This window comes from Aotus nancymaae, unplaced genomic scaffold, assembly GCF_030222135.1.
Source record: "Aotus nancymaae isolate 86718 unplaced genomic scaffold, 86718_ANA_hifiasm-v0.15.2.pri h1tg000059l, whole genome shotgun sequence".
Taxonomy (NCBI): Eukaryota; Metazoa; Chordata; class Mammalia; order Primates; family Aotidae; genus Aotus; species Aotus nancymaae.
Window position 1 is genome coordinate 57,037,261 of NW_026988473.1, and position 21,449 is coordinate 57,058,709.

The following is a 21,449-nucleotide window of genomic DNA, read 5'->3' on the forward strand; positions in this document are numbered from 1 at the left end:
ACCTGGGAGTCATTGTTTAATTCGTCATCTCTCTCCTCCTGCTTCATTCTTTCAGTCACCAAATATTTATGAGAACTATTTTAAATATGAAGAAACTGTTTATATATGTAGTTTGTCTCAGAACAAATTTGACAAACACAAAAAACAAAACACTGCCAAATCACTTGCAAGTCCTCTAGCTTTAGTCTTCTAAATATCTCTTAAATCTTCCCCATAACTTGATTTCTGCTAGTTTCCTTATGAAATATGAGATGATGAGATGAGATGATGAGGGATTCAAATATGAGATGATGAGGGATTAAATTCCTGCTATTTTATCCTTTCTGAATTCTTCCTCACACCCCTCTAACTCACCTTTATACTATCACTAAAGTAAAGTGATAATGTGATTTCTCCCATGGAAATACTTCAACACTTCCATTACATTCTGAATAAAAAAACAAACTCTATACTGTGATATGTAACGTCCTTTTGTGATGCCTACCCATGTATCCTTCATCTCCACCACGCCAGTTAACCTCTAACCCACATACTTCACAGCAGCCCTACTGAACTGTTACCTAACAGTCATTTCACTTAGAATTTCTTTTACCAAACTGTCTGCCTGGAAAACTTCTGCACATTCTTTAAGACCTGGCTTTACAAGCCTAGGTTTTCTTCTATGGCTCCAATGCCCCACTCCTACTACCCAATTCTGCAACTGTTTATAGTGGCTATCTCCTGTATGTTCACGAAGGACAGACAATATATCTTCTAGTCTCTCTAATCCTAAGGTCTACTTTAACTGCTGACATGTAGTAGATATTTCATATGTATCCTATGAATAAGAAAGAAAGAATGAATGTGTGTTTAAATAGCTATCTGGTCTTGAGTAAGACATATAACCTGTGACTCCGTTTCTTATTGTCTAAAATGAGAATAATTATATCTACCTCACACAGCTGTTCTGATAATCATGGGAAACGAGTTTCTAGCACAGTGTCTGTCACATAGTAAATATTTGGTATATGTTGGCTTGAAATACTGTTTAAAATTAGGGTTTAGAAGCTAGCCTAGGAGCATGGTTTTTTAATCCTTATTTCTTTGGTAACTTGAATCCTGAATTTTAAATAAACTTGGAATATAACTCCTGGCCTCAAGCAATCCTATCATCTCAGCCTCCCAAAGTGCTGAGACTGCAGGCATGAGACACTATGCCCAACACAGTTACCTATAAATTGGATCCTTCATTACTGAAAGCAATCTTCTTAGGCTGATTTCCTTATACCAGCAACACTGAACATCCCATGCTCACTGTCACCTCAAGGTTTTGTTCTACTTGCCTCTCTTGCCTGGAATTTCATCTCTCCTCCCTTCCTCCTTAGCTGAACTCTGAAGATACAGAAAAATCCTTAAGAAAATCAGGTGAGGTTTTTGTCTTTTTTTTTTTTTTTAAAGAGACACAGTCTCATTCTGTCATCCAGGCTGGAAGGGAGTGGTGTATTCATAGCTCATTGCACCCTTGAACTTCTGGGCTCAAGCAATCCTCCTGCCTTAGTCTCCTGAGTAGCTGGGACTACAGGCACACACCATCACACCCAGCTAATTTTTGTATTTTTATGTAGAGATGGAGTCTTGCTATACTACCCAGGCTAGTCTTGAACTACTGGCCTCAGTGATCCTTCTGCCTCGACCTCCCAAAGTGCTAGGATTACAAGCATGCAGAAAATCTATTAATATTTTTATTTCTTGTTTTGCTTTAATATGCTCTATTGCAATTATACTTTTCTATTATTTATAGCTACCATGGCACCTTCCATGATATCAGTAGGCCACTGTGAAAAACTATTAGGGTTTCTTATCATATATCCTTCAGTTTTCTAGCTTTACTACCACATTCTTAAGAAATTATCTGATGTCAATCAATCATCACTGACAATTCAACAGCTTGATTTTGTATTCAGACTCTAAACCATACACTTCAGTACTAAGTTCTTAATTACCCTGGATTCTCTGCTATTGTTTCAAGGGTATTGGTCATAATTCTAACCAGACTGCAAGCTCTGAGGTTAATGACCTCTGGGTCCTTCAACACGAAGAACAACTCCTGAGCATAAAACACAATAAATACTTCCAAATTGACCTCAAAAAAGAAATCAAATTCTAAACAAAATTACACTTTTAAAATATCAGTAGATCACTAAGGACACAATTTATATTCCATTTTCAACTACCTTCATTACAATTTGTATGTGGGATATAAACTAACCACGTCTAAATCTTCTGTTTATATTCAAATACTCAAACACACATATATATTTCTAAAGTAAGTACTGGGCTAAAAAGCAGCTCTTTTCCTTATATTACTTAGAAAGTTTTCCCCCTAGTCTCACAAAAACCCCATCTTTCCACATTTAGAATTTATTTCAGAAGTATCAATGAAAGATGGCAGAACATACACAATCTTGTTTCATCATTGTCACAATGTGTTTCATCATAGGTCACAATAATGTGTTTCATCATAGGTCACTCAGAAAACAATTTGTGTTCCATCGTCACCTTCCTCCTTTAAGTTTCAACTGGAGGTATAATTAATTATATAAAATATAATCTTGGCTTATATAAGACCTACAAATGATTTATTTTATATAGATTACATACGTTATAAAACATTAACAATTTTGATAATTTTGAATTATGTCCAAAAACATAGCAGAGGACAGAAGTAATTCTTTCAAAAACTAGAGTGTTACATTATTTATATGTGACATAGCTCTACATAAAACCATTTTAAAGAAAATAGGTAAAAACTACTAAGTTACCTGTAATCATTCCGATCATCAGCTTTTACTCCAGGCCAATCTCTCTTCAGGTATTGACTAGCCAACTTCTGGATACCCTGTTAAAATATATATATTTTTTCTAAAATAAGTATTATGCCAGAAAGGAAGCTCTTTTCCTTAAAATATTTTACTTAGAAAATCTCATTTTTCAAAATGTAAATTTAATTCAGAAGCAAAAAAAAAAAAAAAAAAAAAACAATGATAGGCTGGATGTGGTGGCTCATGCCTATAATCCCAGCTCTTTGGGAAGCCAAGGCAGACAGATCACTTGAGATCAGGAGTTTGAGACCAGCCTGGCCAACATGATGAAACTGTCTCTACCAAAAATATAAAAATTAGCTGGGCGTGGTAGTGTGCACCTGTAGTCTCAGCTACTTGGGACGCTGAAGCTGGAGAATCACTTGAACCCAAGAGGCGGAGGCTGCAGTGAGCGGAGATCGGGCCATAGCACTCCAGCCTGGGTGATAGAGTGAGACTCTGTCTCAAAAAAAACCCAACCAAACAAACAAAAATGATAAATGGTAGAACACTACAACTTTTTTTCATTATTGTCCAGTCCTCTCTTGTCTCCAGTTTTAGGAAAAGGTGACTATAAGGATGCGAAAGTTGAGACTTCATTGATAAGCCTTTCACTTCACCAAACTATTTGACTAGCCATAAAAGCAAACCACTTCCGGCATGTCACAGTGAACACAGCTGTCCATCTCCACAGAACTCTGATCACACAGCTTGACATCTGTTTCCCAATATTTCTCAGCTATAGCATACACTACATTTCTAAACCTCAGCAGCCAAACTCTCATATACCAGGAAAGAGAAAAACACATTCAATTTGAAGTAGACAGATATATACTGGCATGTAAAATTGATGAACAAATTTTGGTGCTGTTCCATACTATTAATTCTCCAGACAGATTTTAAGGGTCTTTTCTTTTTAAATGATGCCATGGCACAAGTTACTTCAAACAAAAAAAAATTGGTTTACAAAGAAATATGCTCACTACTATTACCTACACGATATAAATCTGGATAAAACAATGTTTCTAGATGTCGGGGGAGGTATAGAGATTTGAATTGAGAAGACCATTTTGTTAAGAATTGATTTTAAACTGCTCATTCCAATTATACAATGTATTAGATTTGGGTTTTTTTGCTTGTTTTTGTTTGTTTGAGACAAGGCCTCATTCCAGTGCCCAGGCTGGAATGCAGTGGCACAATCATGACTCACTGCAGTCTCAACTTTCTGGGCTCAAACACTCCTCCAACATCAGCCTCCTGAGTAGCTGGGCCTACAGGCATGTGCCACTGGGCCCAGCTAATTTTTCGTATAAAAATTAAATTACTTTTTACTGTACTAAAAAGTAGAGACAGTGCTTCCCCATGTTGCCCATGGCTCAACTCCTGGACTCAAGCAAGACACCTGCCTTGTCCTCCTAAAGTGCTGGGATTACAGGTGTGAGTGAACAAACCCAGGCAATGTATTACTTTTGGATAGGAACATATGTGGTTCCCTAACACTGTAACAAGGTCTAATGTAATGGTTACAGAAATATTAAAACTGAGATACTCATTTCTATACATGTAGCTAAAAAGAACACAATTCTGAAATGAAGAACAATCACATTTATTAATCAATTACCTGGTTTAAGCAAAAATTGCTCAAGTAAAATCAACACTACACTGTATACGTGGTACCTTTCTAGTAAGGTCTGCTGTCAAATTACCTTGAATCTCAAGTTCCTTCTGAACTTGGCGACAGTTTGGTTTTCCTATTTCTAAGTATTGTGTATTCTGAGAACTCTGTATACAACTACATATCCGTAACAGTTCCATTTAACATATCTTGTACTTTGGGTGCTCCAATACTAAGTCTTCCCTGAATATGTATGGTAGTTTTTCACCTCTGTACCTGTTCCCCATTGTGTGAAAATATCTTCCAACCACTCCTATTCCTACTTGCTAAATTCTTACCCCTCCCTTTTAATCTGATACTTAAATTTTAATACTCCCTTTTAATCTGATACTTAATCTGATACTTAAATTCTTACCCCTCCCTTAATCTGATACTTACCCCTCCCTTTTAATCTGATATTTAAATTTCCCAATATAAACAATCAGAAGTATACATAGAAAAATGTGAAAAATGTCATTGCCTAGGTACTTAATTTCATTTAAGTGTAAGAGCATATTCTTTCTGCATTTATTAGCTATAATTCTATAAAGAATTATCCCTCCTGAACTATTTGGTTATATTGAGATCCAATTCTTAGAGGAAAGAGAGGATAAATATTTGATTGTCCATTATTTGGGTCCAAAGATGAACAATGAATTTTCAAAGTAACATTATGAACTCATGTATTTAAAAATGATAGATGATTCCAATTAATTACAGTTGCTTTCTTTTGATGCTCAAATGGTCACATCTGTAGTCTGTCGGAGCCCCTCCAAATTGGCTCCCATATCATAATCCCAAATAGACTTTGAATGTTTCTTTGTTGTTGTTGTTGCTGTTACCATTGTTGTTTTACAGTTCCTGGCCCAGACTTGCAATAAGCTCGTTCTCCAAGGAATCCTGATTGCTTTCAGAGAGAAACCAGAGACCACAATCTGGCAAGTCCTCATTCTTTGGGTCTTACTATTTGTGTCTTTCTCTAAAAGGCCCTTTTTCTAATCACTGTATGCAAAATATCCTCACCTCTGGCCCTCTCACAGAACTCTATTTATGCATAATCCTTATACACTGTTACTCTCTGGTTTAAATATTTGTCTGTTTCCTCACTATAAGCTCCATCACATATAGATCTTGTCTTTTTTTTTTTTTTATCACTATATCCCCAGGCTATAGCAGAGCATCTAGTATTTAGGTGATGCCAATAATACCCACTGACTGCATGGATAAATGCTACCTACATTATTCTGTTTATGATGTATAGTATCCATCTCCATTTATGTTTTTGCCATTCTGAGTTAGAAGTGTTTGAAAAAAAACTTCTCTGGTTCCTAATTTTCACATACTCAAATTTTTTAAAAACTGTACCAGATTTCTGAGATTATGACCAAATGGCTTTAATAAATTCCTCAGTAAAATTACAGTCAAATTTGACCATCTTCACTATTTTAAGAGAAATATATAAGGATATTCCAAAGCAGTTTTTAAAAATAACAGAAGTTTATTCCATACCTAGAAAGCACTACACACTAATTTTTGTGAGGGTTCAAATAAGTAAAGATCTCAGAATTCAAATAACTCATTATCTGTAGAGAAGAATAACAAGTATACAAGAGAATATGCCAGGCAATGCATGGGTTAGTGCCAAATAAGTGGCAAAATGTGATATAAGTACCCAAATGAGGAAAAGGCCATCTGGTATTTTCTTAACAAATCATGAACAAGGTCATGAAAAAAAGGTCTTGATGAGGTGCCACTATTTCTTCCACCCTCGGTCTCTGCGCCTTTTGCAGAGCTTCAAGCAGCGGAGGTTCACAACCTCTGTGGTCCACAGGTGCCACTATAAAGAGGGCCCTGGGAAGAATTTGCCATTTTCAGTGTAAAACAAGTGGCGGTTACTAGCCATGATATGTTTGCACTCTGGATCTGGATTTGCTGCATCCTTCTTTATAGTAAGACACCAACTGCTTAAAAATAAGGATGTTTCAGTTCACCCATTTAACAGATATAAAGAGCAGTTTAAGAGGTGCAGTCTCTGGAAAATGGATCAAACTCGAACTCATATGGCATACTAGATATGTGTGTAAATAAACTTACGACACGGAAAAAAAATTACATCTAAATGATATATAGTGAATTTTCCAGTTTAATCATTGCTAAAGTGTTTACAGAACACATCACACAGAACACAGAATATGAGATGAGCCTCAGTTCATGAGTAGGACTAAGACAGAAGGCAGAATGACAGTGCTCTAAATTTATGCAGGAACCAAAAAACTTAGGCAGTTTCACACATTTATTTCTCTTAACTCTATGTTAGGCTTTGTTATCACCACAGAGAAATTGGACAGTAAAAGCATAAATACTTTACTTCAAATCATACAGTTCATAGCTAGTTAAGTGTGAGCCAGAATCCAAAGTTACTATGTAGTTGTAAAAGAAGTCATTTTAGAGCGGATTTAATCTATTTTTTTAAATATATGAAATTAATTTGTTAACTTTGTGCATTATAAATTACAATAGCAATTTCTAGAGCTCTAAACCACAAAGCTGAACTGTATTAAATTGAATGAGCCCTTCAGAGATGAGATGAGGGAATTCATGAAATAGACAAACAATGAGATCTTTCAATGAAAGACTTGATTCAAGTTAGTTCACAGAGGCAAGAATCATGACTTCTGTGTGCTCCATGCAGCTGTTCAAGATCTAATCTGCATGGATGCTCAGACATACTCTGGAGCCATTAGAGTAAAGGTCCTAAATAATATTGCATGTTTCTGAAACCATTCTATGCTTAAATTAACTGGTTTCCTCTATACATTATGTTTAAAGCTGCATTTGACAAATAAAAGGTTTAGAAAACAAAATCCACCCTAATTAATTTGCTAAGGAAAATAAACCTATGTTTTGCAATTTTTTTTAAAGGGTTATTTTATTTTATTTTTTTCAAATCACTCCCCAAGCCCACAGCACTACTATCTAAAACTGGTCCACTAGACATAATATTTATTTATATTTACCTGAGCATCGTTGATGCCTAATGCTGATTTGATTTGCAATTCAGTTCACTCTACAGCAGTGACTTCCATAAAGATGTACTATCAATATACTCTTTGAAACATGCAATAACATCCAATTCCAACTTTTTAAAAAGCTATCAGTGTCTGATGTTAGGCTTGCTTTGTTTTACCTCTCAGTAACCCTTGCTGTATTTCTTTAACAAGCAAAGAAACACAAAGAGAGCCACTGTTGAGCAGGCACTAGGAAATGGACTGATGGCTTAACCTTTGGCCAATTTATCATAGCAAGCTGAGTAGAAGTGTGCTCTATGGCTCCGTCACAGGTAATTCTGTATCTATTTCATCCCTCGGCATATAGAGAAACTCATACTTAAATTTTACTAAAGGTTGCCATTAGATGGCTCTTTAAAATATTTGGAAACCATATTCTTTATATACTATACCATTTTGTCATGAAATTCCCAGTGTTAATGCAAATGATCTTCTAACAATGAACAAGTTCACTGTGTAAGTTGGATATTTCTCAAACTAATGCAAATTATACAATTATTATCTTTACTATATTCTTAAATCACTTTAAAGGTAACAGAGAACTTCATGCCTATCCTAAAGGAAAGTTTTAAAATATTCATTGTTCCATGTGGCATATGATTATGTAAGATTTTTAAAAAACAATAAATTATTTTAAATTGCATAATATTTACTTTTCCATTAATTTCATGATGAAATGAAATATTAATATCATATGTTATATATATTAAACACTAAAGGTATCTTTTAGCCTTTTCCCATTTATAAAAATAAAGATTAATTTTATTTAAATTAAGTATATATAAGAAAAAGATCTACTGACATTTTATCTGCATTGAGACAGGCCCTCGCTCTGTCACCCAGGCTGGAAGGCAGTGGCAGTATCATAGACAGCTCACTGCAGTCTTGAACTCCTGGGATCAAGTGATCCTCCTGCCTCTCAGCCTCCGGAGTAGCTGGGACCACAGGTGCATGCCACTGTACCCAGCTAAGTTTTAAAATTTTTTTGTAGAGATAGGGTCTCACTATGTTGCCCAGTCTGGTCTGAACTCCTGGCCTAAAGTAATGCTCCCACCTCTGCCTCCCAAAGTGCTGGGATTAAAGGTGTAGGCCACCATGTCTGGCCTATCTATTGACATTACAAATGATTTATCCTATTTGATTTCTAAAACAAACACAGAATTTAAAAAATATGTTGATTGCAGCACCATTTACAATAGCAAAGACATGGACTCAACCTAAATGCCCATCAATCATAAAGTGGATAAAGAAAATTTGGTCCATATACACCATGGAATACTATGCAGCCATAAAAAAGAATGAGATCATGTCCTCCGCGGGGGCATGGATGAAGCTGGAGGCTAGTAACCTTAGCAAACTAACACAGGAAGAGAAAAATAAATACTGTATGTTCTCACTTATAAATGGGAGCTAAATTATGAGAACACATGAACACACAAAGAACAACAGACACTGAGGCCTTTTGAAGGATGGAGGGTAGAAGGACAGAGAGGATCAGGAAAAATAACTAATGGGTAGTAGGCTTAATACCTGGGTGACAAAATAATGTGCACAATAAACCCCTGTGATATGAGTTTATCTATATAACAAACCTGCACATGTACCCCTGAACTTAAAAAAAAAGAAATGCTCATCATGACAGAATTCTAAAAAGACTAGATGCAGAAGGAAATCTATATTCCTAATAAAGGATACGTACAAAAAAATGGCTGGGCATGGTGGCTCACACCTGTAATCCCAACACTTTGGGAGGTAGAGTCTTGAGGATCACTTGAGCCCAGGAGTTCAAGACTAGCCTAGGCAACAGAGGGAGATCTTGTCTCTGTAAATAATAATAATAATAAAAAATTCCAAGGCATGGTGGCGCAAACCTGTGGTCCTAGCTACTTGTGTGTATGGCGGGAGAGAGAGAGGAGGATGAAATGGTAGAATCACTTGAGTCCAGGATGTCAAGGCTGCAGTGAGCCATGACTGCACCACTGCACTCCAGCCTGAGCAACAGAGTGAGACTGTGTCTCAACAAAGAAAAAAAGTAAAAAATAAAAACCAAAGCTAAACAACACAAAAAACCTAAAGCTAACACCGTACTTTTAATAGTGAGCAAATGCTTTTCCCTTAAGATAGAGATAAGGAAAAGATGTCCTCTGTTACCCTTCTTTTCAACATTGTACTGAAAGCCCTACCCAGTACAATAAGGCAAGAAAAAGAAATAAAAATCATACAGATTGGAAAGGAAGAAATAAAGCTATCATTACTCATAGATGACATGATTGTCTGTGTAAGAAACCCTGAAGAATCTAAAAACCACATGGAACTAATATCTGAGTTTAGCAAAGCTGCATGATACAATGTCAATATTCCAAAGTTAATTGTTCTACATACATGCAATGAACAACTGGAATTTGAATTTTTTTAAAAATGAAGTATTTAGGTATAAATCCAACAAAATATTTGCAGGATCTGTATGTGGAAAAGTCTGTAATACTGATGAAAGAAATAAAAGAATCAAAATGGATGGAGGGATATTCCATGTTAATGACTTGAGACTTCATATTGTTAAGATGTCATTTGTTCCCAATATGATCCATACATTCAATGCAATCCCAATCAAGAGTCCAGAAAGATAAAGGTATTAGAATAGCCAAAATTTAGAAAAATAAGAACAAAGTCAGAGCACTCTCATTACCTGACTTCAAGGCATACCATAAAGCTGCAGGAATCAAGACAGCATGATGTTGGCAAAAGAATGGACAGAAAGGGGCTGGACGTGGTGGCTCACGCCTGTAATCCCAGCACTTTGGGAGGCCGAGGCGGGTGGATCACGAGGTCAAGACATCGAGACCATCCTGGTCAACATGGTGAAACCCCGTCTCTACTAAAAATACAAAAAAAATTAGCTGGGCATGGTGGCGCATGCCTGTAATCCCAGCTACTCAGGAGGCTGAGGCAGGAGAATTGCCTGAACCCGGGAGACGGAGGTTACAGCGAGCCGAGATCGCGCCATTGCACTCCAGCCTGGGTAACAAGAGCGAAACTCCGTCTCAAAAAAAAAAAAGAATGGACAGAAAGATCAATGGAACAGAAGAGAGATCCTAGAAATAGACCCATACAAATACAGTAAACTGATTTTTCACAACAAGGCAATGGCAATTCAATGGACACAGGATAGTCTCAATCAACAAGTGATGCTAGAACAACTGAATGACCATAAACAACAACAACGCAAATTCGTGACACATACTTCACAAGTTACACAAAAATTAACTCAAAATGATTCATAGACCTAACTGTAAAGCATAAAACTATAAAACATTTAGACGAACAGAGAAGAAAATCTCCTTGACCTGGGGTGAAGAGATTTAACATACAACACCAGAACTAAGACATATGAAAGAAAAATGATAAATTGGACCTTATCAGAATTAAACTCTTTCTTCTGGGAAAGACACTGTAAAGAATAAAAAGACAAGCTGCACACTAGGAAAAAATATTTGCAAATCATGTATCTGATAAAGGAAGTCTAAATATATAAAGAATTCTTAAAATTCAATAGTAAGAAAAAAACCAACACATTTTTTAAATGAGCAAAGGATCTGAAAAGATACCTCATCACAGAAGATATAAGAACGGCAAATAAGCGTATGAAAAGAAGTGCAGCATCACGTGTCATTACGAAAGTGCAAACTAAAATAATGTGGTACACCACTACACACCTATTAGAATGCTAAATCCAAAAATTAACAGGGAACAAACGCCAGTGAGGCAGAGTTACAGAGTACTCCTTCAGTGTTGGTGGAAATGCAAAATAGTATGGCCACTTTGACAGTTTTGAAATTTCTTATGAACAGAGACTTCCACAATCATGTTCTAGGTATTTAGCCAACTGATTTGAAAACCTAGGTTCACACAAAACCCTGAGCACAAATATTTCTGGCAGTTGTATTCATAAACTTGGCAACAAAGATGTCCTTCAGTAGGTGAATGAATAAACAAACTGTGGTATATAATTATAATGGAATACTATTTAGCAATGAAAAGAAACAGATTATTAATTCATACAACTTCGGTGAATCTTAAAACACATTTTGTTAAGTCAAAGAAGTCAAACTGAAAAGGTTACAGACTGTATTATTCCATTCATATGATATTCTGGAAAAGACCAACTGATAGAAAGAGAAAACAGATCAGTGATTTTGAGGGGTTTGGGGAAGAAGGAAGTATTTGCTAGGGGAAGTATAGACAATTTCAAGGGTAGTGAACTAATATATATAGTATTGCAGTAGTGGATCTCCAACACTATACATTTGTCAAAACCCACAGAACTTTGACAACACTCACAGAACTTTGACAAGAGACAAAGAATTACTCTTAATATATGTAAATTTTAAAAAATCTACCAGTGGTTTGGGAGAACCCAGGATAGAATACAAAATATAAGACATAATGTCATAGATGGGTATGGGAAATGAGGGGGCAAATTTTATAATTCTGCAAAATAATACATTTATAAGTGAATCCAAAAAACTTTGGAAAAAAGTATTTTAGCTAGAACTATATGACTAAAGACAAAAAAACTGTATATAAACATCGTACACTAGTTCATAAAGTTTTTTCTCACTGGGCACAGGTTAAAAATTCTGAAATGTGGTACATATACACTGGGATTAAACAAATATATAAACAAATGACAGAAGGTAGAAGTCAAATTGCTCAATGTTGGAGTGGGACTTACAAATAAGAAGGGGAAATGAGAATGAATTACATGGGGGTGAATTAGAGTCAGAGACATCTAGTTCAATATATATTTTGTTGCAATTGCAACAAAATCTAACGTTAACAAACGGGATCAAATTAAACTTAAGAGCTTCTGCACATCAAAAGAAACTATCAGTAGAGTAAATAGATACCTTACAGAATGGGAGGAAAAAACTGCCAACTATGCATCCAACAAAGGTCTAATATCCAGCATCTATAAGGAAATTAAAGAAATTTACAGGGAAAAAAAAATCCCAACCCCATGAAGAAATAGGCAAAAGACATGAACAGACATTTTTCAAAAAAAGACATACATGCAGTCAACAAATAAATGAAAAAAAGCTCAACATCACTGATCATTAGAGAAATGCAAATCAAAATCATAATGAGATATCATCTAACACCAGTCCAAATGGCAAAAAGTCAAAAAATAACAGAAGCTGGTGAGGTTGCGGAGAAAAAGAAATGCTTTCACACTGTTCGTAGGAGTGTAAATTAGTTCAGCCATCGTGGAAGATCGCTGTGATTCATCAAAGAACTAAAGACAGAAATACCATTCCACCTATCAGTCCCATTACTGGGTATATACTCGAAGGCATATAAATCATTCTATTATAAAGACACATGTATGCATATGTTCATTAAAGCACTATTCGCAGTAGCAAAGACATGGAATCAACCTAAATGCCCATCAATGATAGACTGGATAAAGACCATATGGTACATATACACCATGGAATACTATGCAGCCACAAAAAAGAATGAGATAATGTCTTTTGCAGGAACATGGATGGAGCTGGAGGCCATTATCCTTAGCAAACTAATGCAGGAGAAGAAAACCAAACACCACATATTCTCACCTATAAGTAGAAGCTAAATGATGAGAACATAGGGACACACAAGAGAACAGGCACTGGGGTCTTTCAGAGCGTGGAGGGTGGGAGGAGGGAGAGAATCAGAAAAAATAACTAATGGGTACTAGGCTTAATAACTGGGTAATGAAATAATCTGTACCACAACCCCCCATGACACAAGTTTACCTATGTAACAAACCTGCACCTGTACTCCTGAACTTAAAAGTTTAAAAATTAAATAAACAAACAGAATTTAAAAATTGAAAAAAAAAAAAAATCTCCCTGGAATTAGTTTGTAGAATTATAATCTGTATATTTGTGACTAAACTATAACTCTAAATTAGTATATCCTTATGACTAAAAAATTTTTAAAGCTACACAGTATTTCAGTCAAAAAACAAATCTTAATGTGTTATGCTAAATGATGTACCAACTGAGTAACAACACCCTTCTGCTCTCCTGTAACCATTCACATATATCAGTAGCTATATGTGGTATATATATCTACTGATATGCTCCATGTTTTGACTAAAAAATTACAGAGGTTTATTATATGTATGTATATATGTATGTATTTTGACATAGAATCTTGCTGTTTGCAGGCTCAATCGATCTCCCACTTCAGCCTCTAGAGTAGTTGGGACTACAGGTGTGTGCTACAGTACCCAGCTCATTTTTGTATTTTGTTTTTGATAGAGATGAGGTTTCACCATGTTGCCCAGGATGGTCTCAAATTCCTGGGCTCAAGCGATCCACCTGCCTCGGCCTCCCAAGTGCTGGGGTTACAGGCATAAGCCACCATACCCAGCCTACACAGGTAAATGAAATAATCTGTATAAGGACTATAGTTAATAATAGTGTACTGTATTCATGATTTTGCTAAGTGAATAGATTACAGTTTCTCTTGCCACTGGGGGCAAAATGACGACTGTGAGATGATGGATGCTAATGTGTTCCATTACAGTGACCATTTTACATCATATAACATCATATCACATGCCTTAAGCATATACGATAGATTTTAAAATAAAAGAAACTGAGTATAAAAATAATGTAGAATATAAAAAAAGATATACAGTGCTCTAAGAAAGTATTGAGATGGGGGAGGTGGTCTGTATATCCAAATAGACTTAATTGAGGACTACACAGAATTAAAGATCAGAAGGACAAATGAGAGTTAACTGGCTAAGGGAAGTGATATAGTTTGGCTCTGTGTCCCTACCCAAATCTCATCTTAAATTACAATCCCCATGTGTCAGGGGAAGGACCTGCTAGGTGATTGGATTATAGGGGCAGATGTTCCCCACGCTGTTCTCATGAGATCTAATGGTTTAAAAGTTTGGCACTTCCCCCTTTGCTCTCTCTCTCACACACTCTCCTGCCACTATGTAAGACATGCCTTGCTTTCCCTTTGCCTTCTACCATGACTATAAGCTTCCTGAAGCTTCCCTAGCCATACAGAACTGTGAGTCAATGAAACCTCTTTCTTGATAAATTACCCAGTTTCAGCGAGTTCTTGATAGAAGTGTAAAAAATGGACTAATACAGAAAATTGGTACCGAGAGAAGGGGGGTGTTTCTATAAAAACACCTGAAAATGTGGAAGTGACCTTGGAACTAAGTAGCAGGCAGAGGCTGGAAGAGTTTGGAGGGCTCAGAAGAAGACAGGAGGATGTTGGAAAGTTTGGAACTTCCTAGAGACTTGTTGAATGGTTTTGACCAAAATGCTGATAGTAATATGGAAAATGAAATTCAGGCTGAGGAGGTCCCAGAGGGAGAAGAGGAACTTATTGAGAACTGAGGCAAAGGTCACTCCTGCTATGCTTTAACAGAGAGACTGGTGGCATTTTACCCCTGCCATAGAGATCTGTGGAACTTTGAACTTGAGAGAGATGATTTAGGGTATCTGGAAGAAGAAATTTCTAAGCAGCAAAGCATTCAAAACGTAACCTGGGTTTTTCTGAAAGCATACAATCATATCCGGTTATAAAGAGATGGTCTAAAATTGGAACTTATGTTTAAAAGGGAAGTGGAGTGTAAAAGTTTGGAAAATTTGCAGCCTGACCATGTGGTAGAAAAGAAAAATCAATTTTCTGAAGAGAAATTCAAGCGGCTGCAGAAATTTGCATGAGTAAAAAGAAGCCAAATGTTAATAGCCAAAACAATAGGGAAAATGTCTCCAGGGCATTTCAGAGATCATCAACCACACTCCCTGCCATCACAGGCGCCAGAGGCCTAGGAAGGAAAAAAGACCAGGGCACAGCTGCTCTGTGCAGCCTTGGGACATGGTGCCCTGCACCCTAGCTGCTCCAGCTCCAGCTGCAGCTGCAGCTAAAAGGAGCCAAGGTACAGCTTGAGCTGTTGCTTCAGAGGGTGCTAGCCCCAAACCTTGGTGGCTTCTACATGATCTTGGGCCTGCAGTTACGCAGAAGGTAAGAAGTGAGGTTTGGAAACCTCTACCTAGATTTCAGAGAATGTATGAAAACAGCTGGACGTCCAGGCAGAAGTCTTCTGCAGGAGCAGAGCCCTCATGGAGAACCTCTTCTAGGCACTGGAGAGGGGAAATGTGGGGTTGGAGCCCAAACACAGAGTGCTCACCGGGGCACTGCCTAGTAGAGGTGTGAGAAGAGAGCCACCGTCCTCCACACCCCAGAAAACCTCACACCATGTGCCTGGAAAAGCTGCAGGCACTCAATGACAGCCGGTGAAAGTAGCCACAGGGGCTATACACTGCAGAGCCACCAGGGCAGAGCTGCTCAAGGCCTTGGGAGCCCATCTCTTATGTCAGCATGCCTTGGATGTGAGACATGGAATCAAAGGAAATTACTTTGGAGCTTTTAAGATTTAATGACTGCCCTGTTAAGTTCTGGACTTGCATGGGGCCTGTAACCCTGTTGTTTTGGTCAATTTCCCCCATTTTGAATGGGAGCATTTACCCAATGCCTGTACCCTCATTGTATCTTGGAAGTAATTAACTTGCTTTTGATTTTACAAGTTCATAGGCAGAAGGGACTTCCTTGTCTCATATGAGACTTTGGACTTGGACTTTTGGGTTAATGTCGGAATGAGTTAACACTTTGGGGGACTGTTGGGAAAGCATGACTGTGTTTTGAATGTGAGAAGGATGTGAGTTTGGGAGAGGCCAGAGGCAGAATGAAATGGTTTGGGTCTGTGCCCGCACTCAAATCTCATCTTGAATTATAATCCCCATGTGACAGGGAAGAAACCTGGTAGGAGGAAACTGGATCATGAGGGCAGATTTTCCCCATTCTATTGTCATGATAGTGAGTCAGTTCTCATGAGATCTGATGGTTTAAAAGTTTAGCACTTAACCCTTTCGTTCTTCATCTCTCCTGCCACCATGTAAGAGATGCCTTGCTTCCCCTTTGCCTTCTGCCATGATTGTAAGTTTCCTGAGGCCTTCCGAGCCACAGGGAACTGTGAGACCATTAAACCTCTTTTCTTTATAAATTACCCAGTCTCAGGTAGTTCTTTATAGCAGTGTGAAAGGTAATCAAGAGACAAACCACAAGACCAGAAAGGCACCATAAATATAATGGTGTACACTAAAAACAGTAAAATGCCATTGAAAAGTTTAATCAATTTGCATTTTTAAAAGGTCATTTTCACAGCTATATAGGAAACAACTCTGGGGGAAAACAAAAGATATGGAAATCACTTATAAGACTATTATAGGAGCAAGTTCTGGGAAGAAGGCAGAAGGGACCAGGAATCTTGTCTCCCAACCTAGACAACAACCACACTGTGGCAAAATCTGTTTGATGCAATTATTTTAGAATTCTAGAAGCCATTAAGGACTTGCAACTCCCAGAGGAAGATTTGGAGAGTAAATTACAGTTAATTTTCATCAATTTCAGCTCTCAGCTCAGATGTGGCTACCCATCTTTATCCTGAGCGCACTGGCAGGCAGCCATGCATATGTTCCTGGAGCGGTGCCTATGCTCCTTTTGGGACCCAGGATGGGCAAATGGGACCCTATCCTGTGCTATGATCACTGACTGTTGCTTATGACTGTGGAGGTGCTGAAGGGACTTCCTTGGTGGGAAGCCATTGCAGCACCCTTTCTCTATTGCTACAAGCCCCTCCCCCTCAGGCTGAAGTGACTTCCAGGAAACTTAAAAGGACAGTGCCTTTTTCCCCCTCTCTTCATTTTCCCACCTTTTGAGAACCACATATTGGAAAATTAGACATTGAAGGACATTAAGAGAAATCAGTAAGTCACCACAATACACAGAGAAAGGTACAAACTCAGAAAATTCCTGAGAAGACCTTAGGTTTACACCTCAGGCTGATCCTCAGCATGGAGACTACTTATGATAATCAAAAACAAAAACTAATTAGCAAAAACCTAAAAAACAGGAAGAATCTTATGTCCAGAGTCACCACATTATTAGATTCAAATGGCTAGTTTTTAACAACAATAATCACAAAGCATACAAAGAAATAGATAAGAAATACCCAAGGGAATGCTACTAGTTTGAAAACAATTTTGCCTACAGTTACAAAACTGCTACATGGTAGCAGTACCCCCACAACTCCACACAAGTCAAAGTAAGCTTCAACTCTTGATACTACATAGCCTACATTGCTGAAGTTTTCCATTTTTTTCAATTCAATAAACTGATTTGCACAAAATGACTTGCACAAAATTTTAAAGTAAAAGTAAATAGAGTATTGCAATTTACTTATTAAGAATCAGGTAAATTTTGACCAGAACTGCTAAGAAGCAAAAGAAAACAAATTATAAAGGACTAAAAATCAGAAGAACTGAGACTGTCAATCTGTCAGTCAACGACAATTGAAAATCCTCTGGTTGCAAAGCAGTACCTTTGAAAAGGTTACTCCACAGGCAACTGAAGTACTATAGGATAAATGTCACCTGCTAAGTCAAACTCTAGAGGTGGGGCTGAGACACTGATAATTTAACAAACTTCACAGGTGATTCTGCTGTGTAGCCACTATTGAGAACTAGTATATTGGTTAAGAGCACAGACACATTCTCAGGTTTAACTCCTGGACCTTGACAAGTTATTTAACTTGTTTTTATTTTTCATTATTTTTTATATTTATTTATTTAGACATGGTCTCACTCTGTCACCCAAATTGAGTGGCACAATCTCGGCTCACTTGCAACCTCCGCACTCACCAGGCTCCAGTGATCCTCCCACCTTAGCCTTCCGAGTAGCTGGGACTACAGGCATGCACCACCACACCTGTCTAAGTTTTGTATTTTTTGTAGAGATGGGGTCTCACCATGTTGCCCAGGCTGCTCTCGAACTCCTAAGCTCAAGCAATCTGCCCACCTTAGCTTCCCAAAGTGCTGGGATTACAGGCGTGAGCCAGCACGCCTGGCCATTAACTTGTTTTTATCTTGAATGTCCTCATCTCAGAAATAAAGGTAGGAATAGTACCTACTTCATCATTGCTGAGATAAGTAAATGAGTCAGTGTTTATAAAGCACTCAGCCCAATGTATGGCATATATTAAGTGCTCAATACCTTCATCCATTCAGTAAGTATTTACTGAGAATTTTCTACTTATGCCAAATGCTATTGTAAGTACTGAACACTATTGAAATGTTCAGTTTTTATTAATGTTAAAACAAGAATGAGCAAATATTTAAGCAAACTTCTTACTTTCAGTTGAAAAAACTAAAGGCTAAGAGTAGACGAGCTTGGACAGGGCTCAAAGTGAACCAGTAGTAGAACTGGGATTAGAACATGGGTCATTTGACTTCCAAGCTTCCCAGTTGAGTTGACTTCTGGGCAGGTTTTAAAGGAAGAAACATATACATTTAGAAACATTAAAGTATTAGAGCCAACATAACAATTTTGAAACGTGTGAGGGTAAGAAACAACCAAAGCGCATAGGAAATAAAAGACAAAAGGCCCAAGCTTCATAATCACTATTTTGTAAAATATTTTACAATATTACACTGGTGTTTGCAGTCAAACAAATATGGGTTCAAATCCAAGCTCTACTATTTATTTATAAATTGACACTGAAAATAAATTCATTAGTCACTTTGAGCTCTAGTTTCCTCAACTGTAAAATGGGCATAATAATGGAACCTAAATTTAATGATCAGAACAATGGCTAGCATACAGCAAGCTCCTGATAAATTATAATCATGATTACTGTGATTAAAACTTTCAATGTGATTATTAAATGTAAAATAAAGTCTATAAATTTTAGTTCTACTCTTGAGTATCCTCCTGAGTCCAATGAGTAATAGGTAATGTTATATGTGTATTTATTCATCCATGTAAAAAAGCCTAACTTCTACTATATACAAGGCACTAACATTTGAACCCTCCAGAAGTCTTCCTAAACAAATATTGTGTTCACTCACAATTTATTTCTCAAACATTTTATTGATAAAATTTAAAAAATTGAGTACAATTTTTATGATACAGATATTCTCCTTAATTGAAGTTCAAAGTTAGTGTTCCCTACCATCAAAATCAATTACAAATGTTTATCTGTTAATGCAGATCTGTAATTAGATTTTAAATATTTCATCTTTGCAAATATCTTCACACAGACAGGGACTGCCAAATACTGATATCAATTCAAGAGCATATGACTTTCAGCATATTCATCACCTGGAAGACATTTACAGAATTCTATTATATTCTTCTCTTGATACTTACATTTTTTAAAAATTAAAGATCTCACATTTTTTAGAACAGTCTTAGGTTCATGGCAAAATTGAGATAAAGGTACAGAGTTCCCATATATCACTTGCCCCCACACATGGAAAGCCTCCCCATTAACAACATCCACGTAACATAACCATGGCGGTACAGTTTTTACAATGGATGAACCTACAATGACACATAACACAGTCACCTGAAGTCCACATTTAGGATTCTTAGTGCTGTACAGTCTATGTGTTTTGACAAACATATAATGACATATATCCATCATTACAGTATGATATGGAGTATCTTCACTGTCCTAAAAATCCCCCGTGCTCTGCTACTTGTCCCTTCCCCTTCCACCCTCAACTTCTGGCAACTACTGATCTTTTTACTATCTCACAGTTATGCCCACAATTATTTTTTGCCTCTGAGTTTTTGATACCAGCCTTTCTCTGGTATAGACTGCACTCCTCCTCCATAACCACTTAATATTCTTGTCTTCTCTAGATATTCTAATCCCATTTTTATGTCTTTCTACAAACTTAGGGCCCATACTGATTATGTTACGAATGTGGTATTTAATCACACAAATCAGATATAGCCCTACTGATAGTATATATTTCTAACTTTTATGTATACCTATCTTACTTTATCAATTGGATTTTACATTCTGAATATAGGAGTCTGCATTACCTTGTAACCCTGCAAAAGCAAACACACTTGTTATGCACAGAGCAGAACGTCAAACATAGTGGATGACTTTAGGAAAAGAAGAGGGCTGTTCTCTGGGATATCCAGAGCATAACCTTTTATATCCAGTCTTTCACCAATTTCGCACTGAAGAATGGGAAACTTAATTTCATATGAAATAGCTATGTGAAACATAGGGATTACTCTAACAAAAAGATTCACCAAGTCAAGCTTTTTCCACAAACAAGTCTTCTGCTATGTGCTAAGATAGTTTTCCAGCTGAAATATTAAAAACAAGACCATTTATTACTAAAAATTTTTATGACGAGGTGGGAAGATTGCTTGAGGCCTGGAGTTCCAGCCAAGCCTAGGCAACAAGCAGATCTGTCTCTACAAAAAATTTAAAAATTAGCTGGGCGTGATAGTGCATGCCTCTAGTCACAACTACTCAGGAGGCTGAGGTGGGAAGATCGCTTGAAGCCAAGAGTTTGAAGCTGCAGTGACCTATGATTGTGCCACTGTACTCCAGCCTGGGTGACAGAGTGAGACCCTGTCTCTTTAAAAAAAAAAAAAAAATAAGAAGAAAGAAAAAGAATAAGAAGGAAGAAAGAAGAAGAAGAAGAAGAAATAATTCTGATGACTGATTGACTCTTAAAGGGACCTCAGAACTTACCCAGTTGAACCCTCTCAGATCAAGAAAACTTGGCAGTGACTCAAGATCCCTCACTACTGATGGGCACCTGCGGTACATATACATTGTGGATACTATGCAGCCATGAAAAGAATGAAATCCTGTCCTTTGAGCAACATGAATGTAGCTGGCAATGATTATCCTAAGTGAACTAACACAGAAGCAGAAAACCAAATATGGTATGTGTCTGGCAGGAGACCCTCGGGCCCCCCTCTCACCCCACCCAGGTCCCA

At 37.2% G+C, this 21,449-nt stretch overlaps 1 protein-coding gene across 7 annotated transcripts in view; it reads right to left on the bottom strand.

The window, feature by feature from the left end:
• The window catches only part of FCHSD2 (FCH and double SH3 domains 2), a 298,118-nt gene that overhangs the window by 177,888 nt on the left and 98,781 nt on the right, over positions 1-21,449 (bottom strand). For 6 of the 7 annotated variants that reach the window (XM_012456918.2, XM_012456915.2, XM_012456914.2 and 3 more), the window contains one exon: positions 2,802-2,878. The exons of the other annotated variant lie outside the window; for it this stretch is intronic. In XM_012456918.2, the coding sequence (XP_012312341.1) occupies positions 2,802-2,878 (77 nt within the window). The remainder of the gene's footprint in view (positions 1-2,801; positions 2,879-21,449) is intronic. 7 annotated transcript variants of the gene reach the window in all.